The sequence below is a fragment of the Morone saxatilis genome, unplaced genomic scaffold (genome assembly GCF_004916995.1).
Source record: "Morone saxatilis isolate NCDOM2014 unplaced genomic scaffold, NCSU_SB_2.0 Contig24, whole genome shotgun sequence".
NCBI classification, from domain to species: Eukaryota; Metazoa; Chordata; class Actinopteri; family Moronidae; genus Morone; species Morone saxatilis.
The window spans coordinates 15,296,071-15,318,999 of record NW_023339807.1 but is presented as its reverse complement, the minus strand read 5'-3'; the positions used below and the strand labels follow the sequence as shown (position 1 = coordinate 15,318,999).

The following is a 22,929-nucleotide window of genomic DNA, read 5'->3' as shown; positions in this document are numbered from 1 at the left end:
CCAGCACACCCCCCCCCCTTCGGTCGCCACGCATCATTTAATAACACACTCTAACCCCCCTCCAACCGTCTTTTCCTATCTCTCTCTCTCTCTCATTCACTCTAGCCACGACCACACTAATGCAGATATATTTGAAAGCATAGATCTTGTGTCAAACAGGCTTCCATCCACGCTTTGCCATCCAAGCTGAAACTATTTTTAAAAAACAGCTAAATATCGCCTTCCTCCTTCTCAAAATTTGTCTTCCCCTCCATCATCTGCTAAGAAGTGTAGACCGTTTTGACAAACATGGCTTTACACTTAAGGTGTAACACTTAATATTAAGCCATGATCTGATCAAGGGTCATAAATACTGTGCATTCAAATCACTCTATTTCATACTGCACATCATCTGACAACATGAAGATATGTCACTGACAACACCTGGTTTACTTCCACAGCTATATTTGCTTGAGAAAGAAATAGACAGTTGGCTGCTTAATGTTGCTGCCTGGCTGATGTAAGGGTGGACGATAGAAGTTAATATTGCGATGAATACAACACCATTAACTTAAATTAACTGTGTTGAGAGTCCAAATAGGGTGATTTACTTAGATTATTGGTTGTATGCTCGATTATTCATTCGCTACTCTCTATATAATAGTAAAATTTGATTTTGGATGAGCATATATTACCTACTCAGACACTAAAATAAAATGCCGGACAATAAATATATTGCATTATATATATTGAGTGAGTGATTTTGGACAAAATTTAATAAAATGTTATCTGCTGACTTTAGAACGGTTAACTGCAATATCTCAGTATGATCATTTTGTACGATGATACGGAAAAACAGCAAACAATTTGACTGGATTATCACCCAGTCCTTAACTGTGTCTGTGCAAAGGGGCACAAGTGTTGGTTCCAAATGCATCCACTTTTGAGAGCCTTTTCTAAAGCCCTTTTTTAAAAGTGGAAATCGTCGGCTTTGCTGTGAGATTTTCATGGTACAATAACCGTCTCAGAAAAGATCACAGTTTCACAGTATTACAAAATGGTTCTATTATTATTATCATTACAACGACCCTCAGGGGACTTAAACAGAAGTTTTTTTTCTTGGTTGAACAAATGTTTTATTATAATTTCACAAAACATTATGTTTTATGTTTCACACTAATACAGTAGAATTCAATACCATAGATAAGAGAACGTACACGGTATGTCATATCACGTTGGACCATATTATCGGTATACCGCTGCTACCCTAGCTTGGAGTGGAACAACAATGACAAAAAGCTAAACATATGCCTTTATGTGGCCATGGTCTTCATTCTTCATCACTCTGTCTCCTCTTTATTCCTTACTAACAACCTCTCTGTCCAGTCCCCATTCCTTTAACAAATTCCCTCATTTCTTCCCAATCATCTTATCTCTCTTCTTATCGCTCCTCCATTGTGGAGCTGTGACCCCCCGAGAGAGAGAGAGAGAGAGAGGTTGAGGGAGAGACAGTTTGAGAGAGGGAGAAAAGAGAGGGAGAGAGAAGCAGAGGGTAAGGTTTCGATTTCGCAGCAGACAAATAGGCTGACTTTACGTAGGTAACCTCTGTAAATGGGTTTTCGATCTCTAATTCTCAACAGATCCCTATAAACGATTACATAAAGACACACGTGTGAGAGAGAGGACAAAGAGTAAAGAGAGAGAAAGACAGAAAGAGGAGAAGAAGAACAAGAAGAAGAAGAAGACTCTTCACCTACATAAAAATTGCCTCAGAATTTCCTGGTGGTTTCACAGCCTGCTCGTGAGTCAGAGAATTTACAGTCACACTAACTCCTACACTCATCAACACACAAACAAATCAACATTTAAACACAAATATACACATATGGCCGTTGCCCACACTGAATATGTTTGGAGGTCTGACCTTAATTGGTCTGTGTTTGTTAGTTCGGCCAATGCTGACCAGATTTTAACAATGCTTTGGGAAAAGATCTCTTCTTGTAGCATTTTTTTAAATTAACTTCAGACAGCACTGATACGATTTACATTAACCTTGGAGATGATACGTCTCATTAGTGTGTTATTGCATTTTTTCAAAATTACACAATTCAAAAGTGAAAAGGTTTGTTACTGACCGGCTGTGAGAAATATGTACTGCTAACTGCTGCCTTGTTGGTAACTGCCTCACCTTAAAAAGATTCATTACTTGCCCAGATTATAACTAGCTGTATTACAAAGTTACTCCTTTAAAGTGAAACTCATTACAATACTCTGTTGCGCACCAAACAAACAGGGCTGTGTGATAAGACGATATATGTCGTGCGATAATAGAAAAAAAAGTCTATCCTTTCATATTATGCTCTATTGCTTATTTAATTGTGTCGCAAATCACACTCTTTAAGGCAATATTTGGCGGCACGGATGGAGGCAAGATTTGCTTGAATGCAACACAAAGAAACGTGGAGCAGAGTGGATGTGACACAGGACGGGGTAATTCCAACAGGAGAAGGGTCAGCCAAGGTAAAACGAGGAGCTCAGTTTGGGTCTATTTCAAAGGTCTGACACAGACCAGAAAACTGTACAATACACTATGGCATCTATTATTGTTTTCTATTTATCTTTTTATATTTCATACAATAATATTTTATATTTTGTTACATGCTGAAAATTTGCACAAAGGTTCTAAATAAAAGGGGTCAGCTTTTATTTGTCGAATATATAGTTAAAAATTAAATAATAAACAGGCCTTTCCATGTGGTCATTTTATATAAACCATTAATTTATAAAATGTACAGAAAATGTGCTATATCGTGATATATCGTAATCTGGATATGAAATCATCAGGATATGAGATTTTGGTCATATCACGCAGCCATACAAGCAAATAGAAGACACTAAAATCCATAGAGGAGCAATATTACAACGCAGATTACAGGTGAATGAATCATTGAATTTGTTTGGTTCAACATCTTTACATTTAGACGTCTGTTTCTCCCTATTCATGGACGTTCGGGACAGGGTACACCCTGGACGGAACACCCACGTTCACAACTATTGGCAACTATGAGTTTTCACTTCATATGATTTTAGACAGAAAGAAACCAGAGCACCTAAAGGAAACCCATGCAGACACTGAAAGAATGGCAAAAGACAGCATTGGTAAATAAGTAATGAATTTTGAAGTGACTTTATTTTTGAAAAAAGATTAATGCAACACTGCTGAACTGTTACTGTGACATTTTTACCACAAGGAAATGTACAGAAAACTATATCAATTCAGCATTTAAGTCATTCATCAACCAAAAATAACACACATTTGCTGCTTGCAGCTTTACAAATATCAAGATTTGCTGTTTCCTACTTCATCACTGTAAATTGATCAGCTTTGGGTTTTGGATTTTTCATTAAAAAAAATAATCAATTTGAAGACGTCACCTTGGCCTCTGAGAAATGATAATGGCCATTTTCACAATTTTCCGCACACTTTATAGATGAAACAATTAATCTAAGAAATAATCGACAAACTGATCAATAATGGAAATAACCCTAAATCTGAAAACTGTTATGTATGGTAGAGCGACACATTCTCTCGTATTACAACACGCTCACGTAAGCATGCACATAATCACTTAGAAATCTCCTCTCTCTAATTTCAAGGAGAATTTCTTTGATTCGTCAGTCTATGAATCAGCAGATATAAAGTCATACTGACGAGAGAGAGAGGGAGAGAGAGAGAGAGAGAGAGAGAGGTAGAACTCCCCCTCTTCTCTTAATAAGCCTGATCTGTACTTTCTGTTTATTCCGTCTCAGTCCAAATTGCCTCTAGGTGCGGCTTGTTCGAAAAGTAATTCTCCTCCACCATATTTAATTGTTTTATTGTGTCATTACTTCATGTTGCCGGAGCATTAACGCGCCGTGCATTCCACAATGCCTATTAAACTGTAATGGCTCTACAAAGCAATATACATCGTGATCAGACGTACACACACGTGCACGTAAACACTATCAAACATACACACACTATTAAGCGCCAATGGTGCCAGAGAGTGATATAAGGCAATATTGCCGGCGAGCAATCTGATGAAGTGTGCAGAAACAGTCATTAGCTGAGTCCTCGTCCCTGTTCAGTTTACCACACACTTAACATCTTAACGAAGGAGCCGCATTGCTTTCACTCTGCAACGGCTTATAATCACTTGCAGAAACACTATCAGAATTATAACGTGCACACACACACGCTTCGTCACTCATTTACACACCGTGAAACACAGACGGTTTTGCTCGTTTCTCTCGGCTTATGAGACAAACTGTGGAGAGAGTCTCTGAGAATATGTGCATACATTATGGCGTGTGTAAGTGCGAGCTGGTGAGAGAAAGTCTTAAATGTTTCTGAGAGTGTGAGAGGAAGTAATAAGATGAGTGGAGTGCGTTTGTCTGCTGAGAGAGGGATGATGGATTGTCGAGGAGAGGCAGGTGAAGCTGAATATCTCCCTACAGCGCCGGTCATAAAGCAAGAGAGCAGCCTCCTCTCCAACAACACAATGAGATCAAATAACCTCCTGTGCCTCTAAGCACAGGCACACACACACACCTACACACACCTACACACACACTTGCAGGTGAAAGCAACATCAGTGGCTGGCACTGATATTCTGGCTTTGCTCTGTTTTAAAACATCCATCATATTCTTGAGCGGAAAGAGAGGCAATGAAAGTATAAAGGCGAGCACTCTTTGACACACTCCCCACCCCCCCAACCCTATCTTTTTCGCAAAAACACATATAGGCGCACACAGATAAATACACAGCAGTCCGTGAAGTATGCGGGTGAGAGGAGGTGAAGTAAGACGAACAAGCAGGAGAGGAGGTTGAAGTATAAGAACAAATCCGAGCAGAAAAGGGGAGGGAGAGAAACAAACCAAAGTGCTCGAGTAGAAGGAGGGTCACTGATGGGAGAGACTCACAGGGCTCAGAGGGACATTAGGACCCAGTGTGTGTGGGTGTGTGTCTGGGTGTGTGTGAAAAAGACAGAAAGAAAGAAGGAATGGCATCAATCTTGCTGAGTCTGATCGTTACTTTTTTTCATAACAATAAACCTGTGAGCAAGGCATTTTACAACCAGCATCTGTCACAAAGCCTTGACACCACCACAGTCCTGCTCCCTTTCTGTCCCCGACAGTCATTAACAGGCCTCTCTGACTTCTCGCTTTGGTGTGTTTGTGTGTGTGTGCCCTCGTTTGTGTGTGCCTGTCCGCATGTGAGACTCCCCATTGCTATACAATGTGTGTGGAATTTCATGCTATAATCGGTTGGGGACCGGAACACACGGCAAACAAAGCAATCCACACAACGACGCGCACACATAGTTTACAGGGCACACATGCATCATGCTGCACACATGCACACACACACATGCACACACACAGCTCCTGAGCAGGCTGCTGAGATGTAGTCCTCTTTGAGATTCTGCACTTTGCCCTCTTTCTGCAGATGGCCAATTACATGATCAGATGTGGTCCGTTACACTGCGGCCACACACGAAACGCTGCATATTCAAATGCTCCCTCCATGGAAAATTCATACACACACACACACATACAGAATCACACGATTCCAGATCATAAAAACATCCACCAGCATGGTCCTAGGGGGTAATTTAGGATTAGGGTGTGCGACGCTCAAAACAGCCTTAAACATGCTCACATTGATATGGAAATTAGACCAATCTACCAATGGTGCAAGTCGCTAAAAAACAGTTACTTAAATGGCAAAAAAAAAATAAAAGTGTGTACGTACACACACACGCATATACACACACAGAGAGATATGCATATGAATGGAATGCGAGGGATCTGTCCCAGAGCTTGGTTGTGCCTATCAAAGGCTCGTCTCTCCCAGAGACCAGTCGAGGCCCAGCCTTACACACTTAGCATTAGAATACATCAATGGCACAGGAATGGAGGCACGCAGGCTTTCATACTCCGAAAACCCACCTTCAGCCTCTATCTTCCCCTTTTCACTCCCTCTTTGGTCCATCCCAGCCCTCCACCCCCACTGTTAGCCCTCTCCTATTATCTCCTGCTCCTCTTATTCTCCCCCTCCTCCTCATCTCCTTCTCCGTCTTAAGACTCTGCCCCCCCACCCCCTCCTCTCCAGAAGGAAGCCTTTTTAACCGTGACAAGAACTCAGAGCTGCATGGACCGTGACCACATAGCCATACAACAGCAGATAGGGTATGTGTGTGTGTGTGTGTGTGTGTGTATGTGACTGACATACAATAATCATAGTTAGGCCTGCCACTGCTCAGTCACCCTCACTGTTTGAACAGGCTGCTTCAGATCCTGTTTAGCTTTGTGGGATTCACTGTCTTGCCATCAGCATTCACCCCAACACTTTACTGACTAACTGACAAACTCCACTTAATGGAATCAAACTTGGCCCATCAAACGTGTGTCAGCGCATATACTTGTGTGTGTGTGTGTGTGCGCCCCGTCACTTGTCTGTCGATACCCAGAGACAGCCTTCAGCCAGAGAACTGGAGAGAGAGGTGAGAAAAAACAAGCCAGCTCTCCTTTACTCTCTAATTACAAATGACAAACCTGCTACCAAGAGTCGGTCTGGCACCTGACGACGCATGATAACCTCTCAGCTCTCTGCCGATACTCAGTGACAGACTGGAGGCTATCTGTGAGTGTGTGTGTGTGTCTGTGTGAGCGCGCTGACTGACAGATTAAAACAAGAACAACAAAATCAAACAGTGTCCTGCCCTACGGCTCTGATTTCCAATGACAAAGCAAGAAGTCTACGGCCAATATCTCACCTGTCTTCCTCATCTTCCTCTCTTCATTGCCCTTTTAGTTTCCCATCTTTTACTTTTAGCCATTGATTTTCTTCTTCCTTCCTTCCTTCCTTCCTTCCTTCCTTCCTTTCTTTGTTCGTTCGTTTCTCTCTCTCTCTTTCTCTATCTCATTCTCCGTCCCTTCTGCACCATTTAAAAAAATAGCCGTTCTTCTCCAGATCATCCATTTCCTCCCCACTGCGTAATAATGAGGTTAGCACTGCATTGTGGCTTGTACTCTTACTGGCTAATATCTCTAATTGAATTGTAATGATATCAAAGGCCATCTACTGTGGGTGTCACGTGATATATTATCCTCACAACTCGGGGAGGTTGTAACCTGTTCTCACACTATACTCTCTTCACTTACACAGCCTTAACTCTGCTGTTTCAGTAGTTCTCTCTTTGAGAGAACGTTTAAAAGGTTCCAAGGGCAGATACTAGAGGTGATATGATACCCGAGTACTGATACCAAATCAAAGTATTTGCGAAAAGAAGGTGCATATAGAACTTAGTAGTATAGTAGCCAGTTCTGTAGCTTTTGAAAATACATCAAATTCAAACTTTTTGCATCACAAAACAGGATGTACCACACAAACCAATTCTTACAAAACACAGAACAGAACTACAAAATTTTCAACTCAATTACCCATTAGTTAATTCTTAACTGGCTGACACATTGATAATATTTTACTAGCGCAACCCGTTTAGTGAATAACTAGTTTAAAACTAGCAAGTAATAAAACCTTAGTGATGGATTTACTACGAGCTGCAAACAAGCTCACTCCCAGTCGCCCACCCACACTCACACATGCATACATACATTCCTGGCTGCATCAGAGACACCAAGGTATTTTGAGGACACAACATACCAAACACAGTTTTATCATCATATACGACAGCAAACAGATAACATTACAGCATATTTGATCATAATTAATGTTCAAAAGTAAAGTTATGGAATGTTATTACCAGCAATTTTTGCTTTCTTTCTTTGAAAACTCAAATGTATGCTCTTGTTGAGTTTTGTGTTTTGACCATTTGTGAACTGCATTAAACTCATTCACCCCTTCTTTGCTGGACTTTTTTGCAGTCTGACCATTCATATCTTAATATATCATAATTCTTCATAGATCCAACTTCTTTATTTTGCTCTCAATGTGCACCACGTTGCTGCATTTAACTTTAAAATTTACAAAATTTTCTTCTTTGGGAGCATACCAATGGACCCCCTAGAGGGTTCAGGGTTCACCCAGCACAGTCTCACAAAAGAAATTTCCATTTTTTCCTTTTCTCACTAATTTATTTTGAGGATCCAACAACCTTTTTTATCTAATAAAAGAAGCCAAAAATCTCAAACTTACTCAAACATTAAAAGTTGTCAAGCAACTTTAGAGAAACTTGGCTTTAACAAAATTGGCAAAACTGTACAAAAAATACAAACTGTGATCAAAGAATAAATGAAGAGCAAGCATTCAGTGACAACTTCTAGTATTTGAAAATGTTCAATAATCTGTGCTACAGATACATTTTGATTGGAACCAGAAACGTACTGAAGCCCTTTGGACAGATATGAGAACAACTTAAAAATGTGAAAAATAAAGTGGGGCAGAGAGATAAAGTGAGAGAGAAAGAGAGAGAGACACGGAGAGACTCATATATACACAAACACGGGTCTGAATGCACCGCCAGACATGGGTTCACGCTACAAGAGTGAGCTTACACTTCTTCCCATTCACGCTTAGCATTGAGTTAGCATTGACTCCCCGCTGAATAGCCTTGTGAAGGCACAGGGCGATGCTAACCGGGAGGCACTATTGCTAGCCGCCCTGCTCCTTGGCGGAATAGTCGGGGCGGCATTGATATGGTAATGTCAGAGACGTTTCAGGGCCAAAGCTTGGGACCGTGGGCGCTCTGTGATCCTCCAAGCCCAGAAAGGACAGATCTCTTGAGCATTGTGATTTCCCCAGTCAAGGCCCTGAGTGATCAGGATAAGCCCGTCCATGCTGCTTTAGTGCTGTCACTCAGCCGCTATTGTAGTCATGTGAACGGCCATTTTCATCACAATTGACCTCGGTTTTGGCAGTACTGTTCTGCCGGGCCCTCCTTTCTCTATTCTTCATTGCCCTCCCCTCCTTCCCCTTCACCCTCCATCAATGATTTTTTTTTTCTCTGTCTAGTCTTTCTTGTTGTGTGCTCTCTCTGTCTTTTTTTTAACCAGCAACAACAGAAGCCAACAGATACGGCTGATGCAGAGTTAAACTGGTCTCTATGCCTATCCACTCCCATCTATGCAGCCCTGTCCTCTCTAACAGAGGACGGTGTCATGGAGGCTTTGATTATCTGAACTGATACTGTAGAAAATTGCAATTGCAAATGGTGTGATGCAATACATATGCTGGGATTTACTGTTCACCCTCAAGGGGGAAAAACACTCAGCATGTGTGGTGTGAGCAACAATTTAAAACACACACAGCGAGTGGGCGGATGGGTGTCATCATTCTGTTTTATTCAATCACGGTTTAGCAAACATAGGAGTGTACGGTGTGTGTTTTCCTATATGTTTGTGTGCGGAGGAGTGTGTATGTGTTCTCTCTTTGCTCCACTTTATTTGATCAGGGCTGGAAGAAAATAACAATGTACTCCCTTGAGGAATCTGTGGGAGGTAATGACAGAGACTGTCCCCCTGAAACGAGTTTTCCCTGTGTGTGTGTGTGTGTGTGTGTGTGTGTGTGTTTGTGTGATAGTGAAAGATTGTGTGTGTATATGTGTGTATGTATGCAAGTGAGAAAAAAGAAACATTAAAATAGAGGTAGAGGAGGTAAATGAAGAGCATGCATATGCATAGGTCTAATACATGTGGGTAATGTGTGTGGGTGGTATGCTTGTAGGCTGTGGGGCATTCACATGCCTTCTTTCTCGCTTTCTCTCTGCACCCCACAGACAAACACGCATACACACACATATATATGCACATACTAGGATGGGAGGAGAGTTTGCCTGGCTGCGAAGAACTCTGCTCCATCAACACAACACATCCTATTTCGCAACATCTCCTCCCACATCTCCCTCTCCCCCTCCACCACCTTTATTTCTCTCTCTCCCGGGAAGTGACACAGAATTCTTTTTAACTGCAGTACATTCATTACAACAACCCTGCAACCCCCACATCCGCCATACACCCCCATCCACCCTCTATCCCCCACCCCCCTCCCTATCCTCTACACTCTTTCTCCCTCCCTATAATACAAGTGAAATAAAGACTGTGTACGTATCCACCTCCAGCAGCCGCCCTGGACTTTACGCTTTCATTAAAAACATGATAGTCGAGCAGGAGAGAGTTGGCTGAGAGAGATAGTACACACTCATTCATATGCGGTCTTACTACAGCAGTGCTAGCACATTCCTGTGCCTCAAAGCGTAGGAACGGAGAGCGGAGCCTACAGACAGCGTGGGTGTTAGCACTGAGGCCTGCCAGCACTGCTAGCTCTTGGCCATCCTCATTTTATCTCCCTCCATTGACAACCATTGGCTCTGTTTGGCATACACACGTATACACAAAGATACAGCAGCCCCTCGTGTGAATGCATGTGCACATAAAAAATATACCTAAATTGCACATCAAACTTAAAAAATATGGAGTTATACATGAAACCATGCACACAGGCAGAGGAGCTCTCTCACACACTCACACACACACACACACTAGACGTCACAGATAATGTTGGAAGTATACTGCGAGTCAATAGAAATTTGTCAATTGCCATTGCAGGCAAAGTTGCAAATCAATGACTAGGACTGCTTTATGGAAGTATTGGATTTCTGCATAGCTGTGATGAAGTACCTGGATTCGTCAGGTATTTAATTCACTGGATAAGACAAAAACAGACTTTCCCATTAGGTTATTTAATCTATGATTTCTCGATAGAATTTTCAGCAGGTTGCAATTACTACAAAGTTCTTGCACACTGGTAATTGTATCAACAGATCTAGAACTACAAAATCCTGCACAATTTGATCACTTGAACTCATTTCATTACAATGTTTTCTGGGGGTCTGATTACCGAAGGGTCTTCAGTAAAGGCAGTAAAGGGATGGACAGTGTGCAGGTTTTTTGATTCTTTCAACAGAATTTTCCAACAGAATTTACTTTGATGATATCTATATCAATATTGGAATTCAAATTACATTTTAGGGCTGCAAATCATGTTATTTTCATTATCAGTAAATCTCTCAGTAATTTATATCACAATTTCCCAAAGCCCAGAGTGATGCCATAAAGCATTTTGTACATCTCTCCAATTCAAAGATACTTCATTTTGAATTATATACAACAGAGATATCGGCAAATTCTGACATCTGAGACGCCTCCAGCATTGTAGCTTGATAGATTCCTTAAATATATCGCTTTATAAAATTAGTTGTTGTTTGACTAATCAATAATTCAACTTATTGTTTCAACCTACTACATACAGTATACCATGATAGATTAAATAAATAAAGATTTTATTTATATCACCCACTTCTACACACACTATTATGGAGACTAGTGAATATTTTCCTCAACATACAACAATATAAAACTGATGAAAGCAGCAACCTGCATTAGATAAACTTAAACCAATAAATATTTGACATTTTTCTAAAAAACAATTAATTGACTATCAAAATCATTGTCCATTAATTCTCTGTACACACAGGGCTATACAAATACATTAAAAACCATCGAAGAGCTTCAGCATCATATTGTCATTCAGCACATCACACAAACTGGCCAAGTTGTGAAGCCAAGAACAGGAATCCCTCATAAAGAATACACACAGTGAGAGCTCATTGTCTGATCTGAAAAGAGACTCGAGAGTTCTACGCTGATGCAGAGGAGGACAATGAGGAGGAGAAGAAGAAGAAGTGATGCCGACAAGCCGAGCCAACAGCAGCAGGAGAGATGGAGAGGTGGAGGGAAGGAGGGGAGGGCAGAGCAGCAGGTACACGGCAAGAGAGAGAGGAGGAACAGGCTGAAACATCCAGGAGAGGAGTGCAGTGTCTGTAGGACGCCATCGATCCGACACTGACAGAAATAGACAGCTAGACCAGAACCAACGGAGGCACTCGGAGACACACTGACACACAGCAGTGCTGCTGACCGTACACACATCGGAGCAGCAAGAGCTATTCATACATGAAGCAAACACACTCTTCATCCACACATAAGCAGTCATGTGCGTGCCAGCACACACACACACACACACACACACACACAGACATTAAAGTCAGAAAAGTGCCAGACTAAAATTTAAATAAGGCTGTTTTCACAGGCAGCATGGCCAGTTTGAGACCAAAATGACTCGTTGCACTGGCATGAATGCACATGCCCATGCTTAGCTGAACTACTAAAAAATTTTGTTCATCGTACAGGTTCGTTCTGTGCAACACCACCTGCAATCAGCGAACAACATCACACAAGCTGCATTTTTCCTTTGTCCATTGAGCTGCGTGCTTTCTTTTTTCCTTTGTTTACACCTCATTCCGTTCATGCTCCTCTTTTCTTTGCTCATTCCAAGATGAATCAGTTTCGCTGTTTAAGGCTAGACTTTCTGGGTTCAAGAGACAATTTGTGGACTTATTACCATTATGTGTGCAAGCAAAAATCCCAAAGCAAGGACTATAAAGACAAAAAGTTACTTCTCCTATGTTATAACTAACTAATGATTTGTGAGTCTCTCTCCACATCAGGTATGAAGCTTCCTGCAGCAAGAGTAAAGTGAGTAAAATAGAGTAATATAAAAAAAGCAGGACAGCTTTGGACAGAAGTTAGAATTTTTGTTTCATCTTGGTTTAACTGCACTGTAGTTGCAGGACAACTCAAATGCATACAGAGCTGGGTGATATGGCTAAAAACAAATATTTTTCTGACATTTACTGTTTATCAGAATATGTAAAATAATCAAAGTAATGTTAAGCGCAAGCATTATATGCATTACATCAACAAAACTCTTCATATATGTCAAATGCAATTTCATGACGTCGCTATCAGTGGCGATGGCCAATTTACCAAACAATTGATCACTTAATTAAGAAAATAATATGTAGATTAATTGATCGTGTCAATAATCATTAGTTGCAGGCCTCGTATTGTCACAATATGATTACATTGGGAGTCAAAGTCAAGTGTGATGATTTAGAATTATTGCCCAGCCACACCCTACATGTAGATCAATAACTCATGATCACACATGAACTTTCTGCCGCTGGTTTTTTAATTCCTGTTGTCTGACTGTATGAATTACTGGTTGACTGACTGGTTTCCACTGACACATCACACTGGTTGACAGTCAGTTTTACTGACTGGTTGCTGCTGCCATCAGGACCAGAGTGCTTGTGTAGCGAACATTTCTGCCTGCCTCTCTGGCCTGGCTGGGACTGATTAAAGCCTTCTGCTGAAACAAGGTCATAATTCACTTAGCCATTTCCCAATTTCCGCATAATTACCCTCCTGCTTCACTAACACTAACACGCGCGGACACACACGCACCCACACACATTCGCACCGACGCTCTGACACAAACACATTTCCTCTCTGATTTGTGTCATTACTGAGAGGAGAGTGGTTAAAAGGTTTCAGAGTTGGCCTCTTAGTGACAGCTTAAATGGATAAAACCTCAATTAAAGACTCTCTCCCTCTCTGCCGCGCTCTCTCTGTGGATGGAATAAGCATAATTCTGTGTCCTCTGCCGTTTGTTGAATTGAGGACCCTGGCTTGCCTTTTTTTTTCTTCCTCTTCCTTTCTGCATTCTAAATCAGACCTTCATAATCAACACTTTCTCACATCTCCTCATAATTGTTTCTTACGAAAACCTGTTACAGTGCAGCTACCTCCAGAATGAAACAAAATAAAACCTTGTTATTTCCTGTACGCTCACTATTCAGATCTGAGGTTGTTTACGTCTTGATGAAGCGATAACAATATTCATAATCAAAGATCAACAATGAGCATCACTTCTGCCCAGCGAGCAGTGACAATAGACACTCTTCCTGTCAAGGCAGTGGCTCTCCTCCCAGCTGCTCCTGGCCAGCGACAGTTGATTCCCGGTGTGTGTGCGGGTTTGATGAAATGCGTTTTCACGTGCGACTGTATTGTCTTTATATGGAGGATTCCTAATTGTCATGTCGGTAGAGTTTATTAACGCTAGACCACTTTGCTCTGTCATCAGGCTCAGCATATGGCCTCAGACTGCCACTACGCTGCTACCATTAGCCACATCACAAACACACCATATGAGCATCTGGTGTGTGTGTGTGTGTGTGTGTGAGCTGACAGTCTACATTATTAGTACCCCCTCAAAGCCCCAAGAGCGCTGGCGAGGAGTAGAGTAGACATCACATAGAGAATACTCGCGCGCACACACACATACACACGCAGATACATAAAGCGCTTTGCAACAGCTTGTAAACATCACAGCCTTGTTATTAGCACCTGATTACACTGCTGGAGCTTAGGCATCGGCTCAGAGAATAATGTTAATATCAACAACAACATCGAGTGTGTGCTTCCGAGTGTGTACATAGGTTTGTGTTTTGTCTTGCCTCCAGCCCGTCGCTATGGGATTTGTTCTCTGTGGACAATTTGTTCAAATTTAACACACGGGTGGGAAAGATAAATTCTTGTTTCGCCCCACATTTTGCCTAAGTTCTACAGATAACGAGGGAAGGCGGTCATTCAATAATTTGGCTGTCAAGAAAAAAAGCAATTCATCCGCCTCAGACGGCACCATTTTAACTTAAATCAGCACAAACACTGCGTGACTCTGACACAGCTCCTCTTGTTATTGCAATGTGTGATTTCTAAGAATTTAGCATTCTGATCCAAACTGTCCAGAAAGGATCTTTTTAGTATCACTTTACTGTCACCACTGAATTTAATTTGTGAGCACTACATTTCCTTTTTTTATGCCTTTACATTACTCATACAGGCACTGTCCCAGGATTACCCCCAGGCTGTGCAGAAGAGTTCACTACAAACCATCAAACATCTTGAAATCACCAATGGAGAAGTTGAGTTTGTGAGAACTCCTGTGTGCAATCAAAAGTCACTTAACAGCTGTGTAAAATTGTATATGGTCCTACAAAGGTATAGCATGGTCATCTATCTACATTCATTAGCACCTGCTCATTCATATACTGAATGAAGGGCAGGGACAGTGGACAGCTAAAATGAGAGTAAAATCTACTCTCTCAGAAAAGGTGATGCCTCATGAATCACATCGAAAACGTCAAGTTTGACATTTTGAGAGTGCAGAGAGGGTGTGGGAGAAGCTAGACGACATAGAGAAGGGGGGGATTGTAGAGTGGAAGAATAGATTAATATAAAGGCCACAGAAAATAAAATATTGTATTTACAGGAAGAACACAAGTAGCCACCTTTTCTGATTTTTGTTGAGGACCAGAGCAGAGTCACCGTGGCTCAAACACATGATGGAATTGACTGGTGCAGTTGAAGCAGTGAGCATGGACAGTGGCAGCAATGGAGAAAAGAATCTGCACCACATTTGGAGCTTATCCCACTTTCACACCTGTGCACACCTGGCCAGAACACAGGTGTGGCTTTCAGCTTGTCGGTTTCAGAAAGTTACAATAATTGGGCGACTTGTCTTAACACCTGAGAGGAGCTTTTCATCATTTTCAGACTGTCCAAACAGCATTTCTGAGAGAGTATACTGTAGCCTTAACACAAAAAAACAGCAAGGAGAGCGATCGCTCACACTCTCAGTCACACCTTTGGGTAATTTGGACTGTCCAATCTATCTGATGGCATGTTGTTCCATAGAGAACTAAATCTGGGAACATATTTATCAAGCATCGCTGGTTAGAAAACCAGTCCCAACTGGGCCCAAAGTCTCATAGAGATATATTGAGATAAAGCTCATCCTTTTAGGCATAGAGATCAAACCATTTTATCAGCTTTTTTAACAGAGAAAGGTCATCCTGTCTGCTCCAGGATTTAGTTGAGCTGCAGCTGCTCAAAGTTGTTAGGGGTTCCAAGCATGTGGCAAATAATATGATCAGCATACATGCACATTTTGGCAGATGTGGAAATATTAAATACAGAACAATTGATTTCAAACAACAGACATCATTCTGAAGGATATTCAAACATACTGAATGGATGCAAAAATTCAAATTTACTGTGACTGATATGGTCACGGATATAATGCTCCATCCAAACATGCCATTCATGCTTTACTGAAAACAAAGAAATACAGAAATTACAAAAGCACTGTCTGAACCTCAAAGCAAAAATATGCGTACATTTGTGGCTTTCTGGGAATTGTCAGCGTCATGAATCACATAAATCACTAATCACAATATCAACACATATCGGTTCTGCATGCATTATCCTTGATGTTTTAGCTAAATGACACACAGACGTGCACAGACCATAAAAACAGGCCGACAGCCGTGTCAAAACATCACCTACACTATTATTTTAACAACTGTTTATACCCTGAAATAAAGGGATTTTATGCAACATGCAGTGTTAAATGGTGGAATCTATTATAATTTGTGTGAAAAACATGTTGGTATGTAGGTTGCCATACATGTCAACACTTCCCATACATAAATTACAGTCCAATAGGTTTCTGCCCACTTAAACAGATGTTGTGGTATTTCTGTATTTAATATTTCTTCCTGGTAAAGTTTGTGTGAAAAAGTCAGCCGAAGAGAACACAGAATTCATGTGCAGTTCTTAGTTTCTGAATTCACTGCAGCCCACAATGCTACACCTCCATCTCCCTTGAGGTTGACTACCAAAAATAAATTCTCAACCTGTGGGAAACACTGGCAGTGATGCTATTTTCTGTATTTTATTTTATTTTTCCTGCATTTACTTACTGTATCTACATCATCTGGCCGTTGCTGTGAATGTGTTTTCCGAAGATTAACTTAATGATCACCATTAATTTCACTTCACGATTATTATTCTGATTGTTGTAAAATGGTGGTTCCTTTTTCTAAAAGGAGAACGTCTCTCCCCTTGCTAAGTTTGTGCTGGAAATTGTGCTTAAAATGACATGACAAAACACCATAACCATATTCTGAGGTAGGAGTGTTTTTAGTTTTATACACTGTGGTGTGGTCACAGTGTGATTTCCAGCAATGACTCTGAAAGGCTTGATAAATACAGCATGGAATAAGCAGTCACTTAAATCAATATCAATCCTAGCCAGGCATTTATACATTTAAGACCCTTACTTTGTGTCAGGCTGGATCAGAATTGCTCAACTAGTTCTGACTCTTATATAGGCTTGGTCTTAGCAGAATTACATCCCTAAAGTCCCTAAGAACCTGCTTCCTTTGAATCCAAACCATTACAGTGACCAGTTAACGTTTGATTCAAGACTGAGCAAGCACAAACGCTGAACATCAATACTCCATTTTCACAGCAATGCTTCCGATTAGTCGATCATGTAAGCGAGGCAGCGTTTGAGGAAATGAAAGAGCCAATCAAGAGATGTAGAAAAACAGGGTGTGCTCGATATTTCAGGCTTGTCTTTTTCTCAAGATCAATGTGCCTGTTTTATGTGTGTGTGTGTGTGTGTGCTGCTCGCTGTGTGTGCTTGTGTGTGTGTGTGTGTGTGTGTGTAAATTTGGGATATGCAAGGAGGTGTGTTTGAGGTGGCTTTTGGTCAAAATGTGTGTGCAAAAGGAGAGGAGGAAGGAGTGGAGAGAAGGAAAGAAAAGGTGTGGGCAAGTTGAGGTGAGGTGAAGGAAAAGCAGACCTCAAAGAAAAGGCAACATATATTCCAGCACTGGAAAGATTTAGTCCAAGTTAATTTGACAGAGAAAGAGCCTCACAACAGTCACATTAAACCACATAGCTCCCAAAATACCACCACCCCAAGAGTGCTTTCCCATCAGGCAATTGGAGGATGAGAGAGGAACGGAGAGATGGGAGCACACTCCTGAAATCTAGCTCATCCCCAAAGAGGAAAAAAAAAAAAGATAGAGGACTAGAAAATAATTCATTTCTTTTCCTTTTCCTTTCTTGTACATATCCCTTATTGCCGGGCTCACCTACCAGACAATACCCGTCCAATCAGAAAAATGTACTTACTCTTACACACGCGCACAGAGAAAGTGCAACGGCACAGGAAGAGAAGACCCCTGGATCTTATTATGCAAACAGTAGTCATCCATCACACAGGTGTTCCCTATTGCTTTTAATTAATGACGTCTCTGTTCAAGCGTCTGCACACCACACACACGCTTTCACACCCACACACCGCTATGCAAACCGAAATCCATTCACCTGTACACTATGTGGCCTTTTTATTCGTTACTAATGAACAGATCTGATCACTGTGTCTGTGTAACTGGTACGATGATCACTAAACCCGTGTGTGAGGGTCTATTTCGTGTGAGCCTGCACGCAAACACACATCCCAGACGTAGCTGACATACGTAACGGCAGCCCACACGTCTATGATAGATGGGCTGTACACACATGCACGCACACACACAAGGGGGCCATGCGCCTTGTGATAGTGAGTGAGTAATACTCTCCTTTGTGCACATATTCATAAATGTAAATGTTGTTGTCCTAAGTGGGGCTGGGAGACAGATAGGTTTGTGTTGCTGTCAAGGGGATGGTTGATTGGCCTGCTTAATCCTCTCGTCTGTGTCTACGTTTCCCTCCCTCTCTCTCTCTCTCTCTTTCTCTATGTCCCTCTCTCACTCACTGATGCACCCACATAAACCGGGCCTGTGTTATGGTGTCTACTATAAGAACTCAGTGTGTAGATCAGGGCACCGGCCAAGCATTATTATCATTATTATGATGACCCTCCCCCTTTGGCTCCATTATTATTCAACACAAAATCCATCTGTATTCTTCCTGACTTCCTCTCTCCTCTAACCAGTCCCATAGTATTTCTCTCTCACTGTCTCTCTCTTCTCATATTCTTGCATTATTTCTCTCCCGCCCTGCGTGACGTGTTCTCTGCACACTCTGACGAGCTGGATGAATATAAAACAAGTTCCACCTCGGCATCGATTACCACACATATGCATGTGCATTTATATAAGGAGAAAATTCTGCTTGCGATACCTGGCTTCATTCCAGGGGCATGCGTTGAGGTGACAGTGTCATTGATACAGATACACAAATGCAAACAAACACACATGCAAAGCTGCTGTCTAAAACCGCTCATGTGTTTGTCTATTTGCAACCTCATCGCTTCTGAAATATACAACTGATAAATTAAGAGATATCACCAGATATCTATTATGCAAACCAGTTAACTGCTGCATTATTAGATTACACACATACACATGTATGCACATGCAAACCCTTGTGCGCACACACACTCACACTCACAGCGGTGGTTAATTGCCAGGTGGTGGAAGATAATGTGTGATTTAACGGACTGATGGATTTGTTTTTGTTTCGGTCACCCATCAATGAACAGAGACATCTGTAACAGGGCAAACACACACATACACTAGTTCTCCCACACACACAAAACGCACACCATTATACACACATTCATGCCCAGGGATATCAGTGACAAGTGACTGATAGGCAGTGGTAACAGCCTTTGTGCAAGACGCAAACGCAGGAAATGATCCATCTTCCCGAAGTTGAAAAAAGTACACAGCGGGGACGTGTGCGTGTTTGTGTGTATTCGTATAGATATATGCGAGCGTGCTAGCATGTGCACATGTACAGTTATAAGCATGCATTCACATGTTTGTGCGTGCATGTGTGTGTGAAGGAGTTAATCCTTGGTAACAGTATCAGCCTGTCTCTTGTGGTTGATGAGTGGCTCGGGGTCAGAAGCTGGTTGAGAAACTGCAGGGTCCTCAGGCTTTACAATGTGTTTACCACTCAAACTGACAGCTATACTACAGCTTATTATTGGCCTTCTAAACCTCCACACTGCACTGTGAGTTAGAGAAACTCCAGAGAGGCCGATTGCCAACGGCTAGAGACACGCCAGCCAACCCCTACAAATGTTGGATGTTGTGGTGTTGAGTGCAGAGATTAAAAATAAATGCAGCAAATGGGATCTGTGCCGTTGAAAATGGCTCAGAAGTGTATCAAAAAGTAGATTAGACAGGTTATCCTAGAGTTTATCTGTCTTTTGTGTCCCACTGTCCATGCCCCCTTTGTATCCTAATTCAATAAGTAGGCTGAATTGAAAAACGTATCCCCACTCACTGCTCATACATTGTCATTGTGTATGTGTGCAGTGAGAAAGAGAGGAAGAGAGAGAGATGGGAAGATCAGGGATGAGGCAGGTCCACTGAGATGCACTGTTCTTTAATTAACCACAGTCTTTTATAAAAGACACACACACACACACACACACACTCTAAGACTCACACTGCAGGGGCTAAGAATATTCTGCCGCTGGGATGAAAACCGTATTGGCAGTGAACGTGTGGAGAGAGAGAGGAGAGACTGCGGGGCTCTGCAGTACTCAGGTCTTGGACAGTCAGGTTAAAGGTTAGACTGCTTCAGACTGCTTTAGTCCTCCTACTGCTGTGTCTAAGAAAAATCAACCGCAGCTTCTTTTTTTTTTTACTTTACAGCAAACAGTCTGAGTATACAGCAAAAAAGCAGATGGCTTATTACTCAATTAAGTATACATTTGATTTAACCAAGGTTAAAACTGCTCATGTTATGTCGAGCTGATTGTACCGAGGTCCCGCGGTTCACTTCTTCCCGTTCCCTTTATGCCTTCAAGCGCTTTTTCCACGTTTTATCTAAATCAACTTCTGTCTCTGATATGAAAACCAAAGGTGGAATTTTATTAGCATTTATTATGAAATTATTACAGAGCAAAAAAGTAGAGAAATTGAAAATGAGCACCCTCCACGTTGAGAGCTGTAGAAAAATATCAGCTAAAATGCATTAGCAGCAAATGTACATGCAAGATTAGTTTTCCTAAAATGTGCAAAAACAATTTTCTCACATTCAGGAAAACTAATATTGTTTACAGTATCGTACCAGAACCAATAACCTTATGTTTTCTGCTCCTATTACTTTACACAGTACTTCATGTATACTAATTCTGTTGTGAGGCATAAATTCACTTGCCTCTCATGGTTTTATTTGGCTGTACACTAAAATCATTGGCCTAGAGTTATCGTCCGCAGACAGAATCATTGATCCCTGCCTGCAAAAACAACACAGTATTTTCAGAGTTTTCATATTGTTTTACGCCTTTAATAAGCACAGTCGTAAAATGTGAGTCGCTGTATATCTGACTACTCATCTTATGAGCCCAGTAGATTCTGCTGAAGAGGTAAATAAGACAAACTAAGAGGTTTTGTGGGACGCCTGGTAGCTGAAATATAGCTTCCACATAGACAGGATTCACTGCAAGATGGAGAGTGAAAAGGAAGGTGTGTGTTAGTGTGTGACATGCGCTGTTGTGCACCTCCGAGACCCAAAATTTAGGTTGAGGAAATCTATATAGACGAGATAACACATCTTGCTGAATTGTTCAAAAAAAAGGAAATATTTCATGTGAAATCCGGCATTCAGTGGCAAATTAACATCATTTTATCTACACATTTTGAGCAGGAGAAAAGGTGCCTGTGAATGTAAATGAAATGCTTTAACACTGTTGAAAAACAGCATAAACTTACAAGATTTGTCTGTGAATTGTAGGAAGAGAGATAAGCCTACAGTGTGTTGCTGCAGACTGACGCTACATTCTTAAGGATCCAGCAGCAGAGCCATGGACTCACAAGGACAGTATCAAAAAGGCAGCTTTCAAAAAAGAGCGAGAGGGAGAAAAAAAGGAAGCTTTTTCACTTGAATCAAGATAGGGGCGAGGAGTGAGGGATTAGGAGGATAACAAAAAGGCCAACGGACTGAGTGTAAACAAGAAAGGGGGTTAGAGAGGGATAGAAGGAGAGAGCAAGTTGGAGAGGGAGCGAGAGGGAGAGATTGAATAGTGACACTGCTACAACACAATGGGGTCAGGATGAAGAAGTACTCCTAATTGAACCAGATAGAGGAGAAGACAGAGAAAGAGCCCTGAAAGACTGAGAGAGGAGAGCCACATGACGGAGAGAGAGGAGGAGAGGAAGGCGAGAGAATCACATCTCCTCGGCCATGCGTGGCCAAAGGTGGAGGAGAAGGGGGGAGAAAATGAATAACAGTCCAATGCACAGATTGATGTTGGACTGAGGAACAGAAACTAAATATGTCCGACCAGTTGTGCAAGTGAAGGTGTTGAAAAGATGATTTGAAGCCACCTTGACTTCACTGTAGGGGTCCGACAGAGCAGTTTGAGACTCAAAAATAGCTTTACCACACAGAGAAACACGAGAGGCCTGTTTAAATAGTTTTTGTGGATCCAAATAATTTCTACATCTTAAAAGGGAAAGACAGATACGGACAAAAGAAAAGGTGGCTGCTACAACCCTGATAAAGCATGAGAGACACAATCAAGCAAAGCTTAGAACAGCAAACACCCACTGAAGGACTTATGGTGTGATGGTGTGAACCTGACAGCCTATGGAGAGCAAATCAGGACATTCCCCTTGCCTATACCAGGTGGAGAATATAGAGATCAAAAGAAATGGCATAGTGAAACACACACACACACAGATACATGAGGAGTGAGGGTCTTACTGTATGTTGGAGCTGTTCCAGTAAACGGAATGCCTGTTGGCTGACACCTGGAGCACGTCCGCCCAGGTGAGACTCGTTAGCACCCAGAGAGACAGCGCTACCAGAGCCATGCTCCCGGCTCCTCTCTCGGCCTCCGTCCCTTCGGTCTCTCCGGCCACTCTCTCGGTTCCCTTCACCCCACCAAACAACGCGACTCAAACATCCCAGCAAATGCCTAACAGACGGGAGAGGGGGGAGACAAAAGCTTCATGCATGCATACAAAACCGGATACGTTCAAAGACTGTAAGACTTGCTCTGGTTAATAACTGTTGTAAAACTCAAAGTCTATTGTGGTGTGAAGTGACTGAGCCCCCTCCTCCTCCTTCTCCTCCTTCTCCTCCCCCCCCCATAAAGCAGAAAACTGCTCCCTCCCTCCCCTCCCCAACAATTCCTGGGGCTTCAAGCAAAAAAGCAAAAAAAAAAA

At 41.8% G+C, this 22,929-nt stretch overlaps 1 protein-coding gene across 1 annotated transcript in view; it reads right to left on the bottom strand.

Annotated features, from left to right (window-relative positions):
• efna3b (ephrin-A3b) overlaps positions 1-22,929 on the bottom strand; it is a 55,010-nt gene that overhangs the window by 31,453 nt on the left and 628 nt on the right. Inside the window, 1 exon segment of the mRNA XM_035672754.1 lies at positions 22,466-22,679. Within this exon segment, the coding sequence (XP_035528647.1) occupies positions 22,466-22,575 (110 nt within the window). The 5' untranslated portion in view covers positions 22,576-22,679.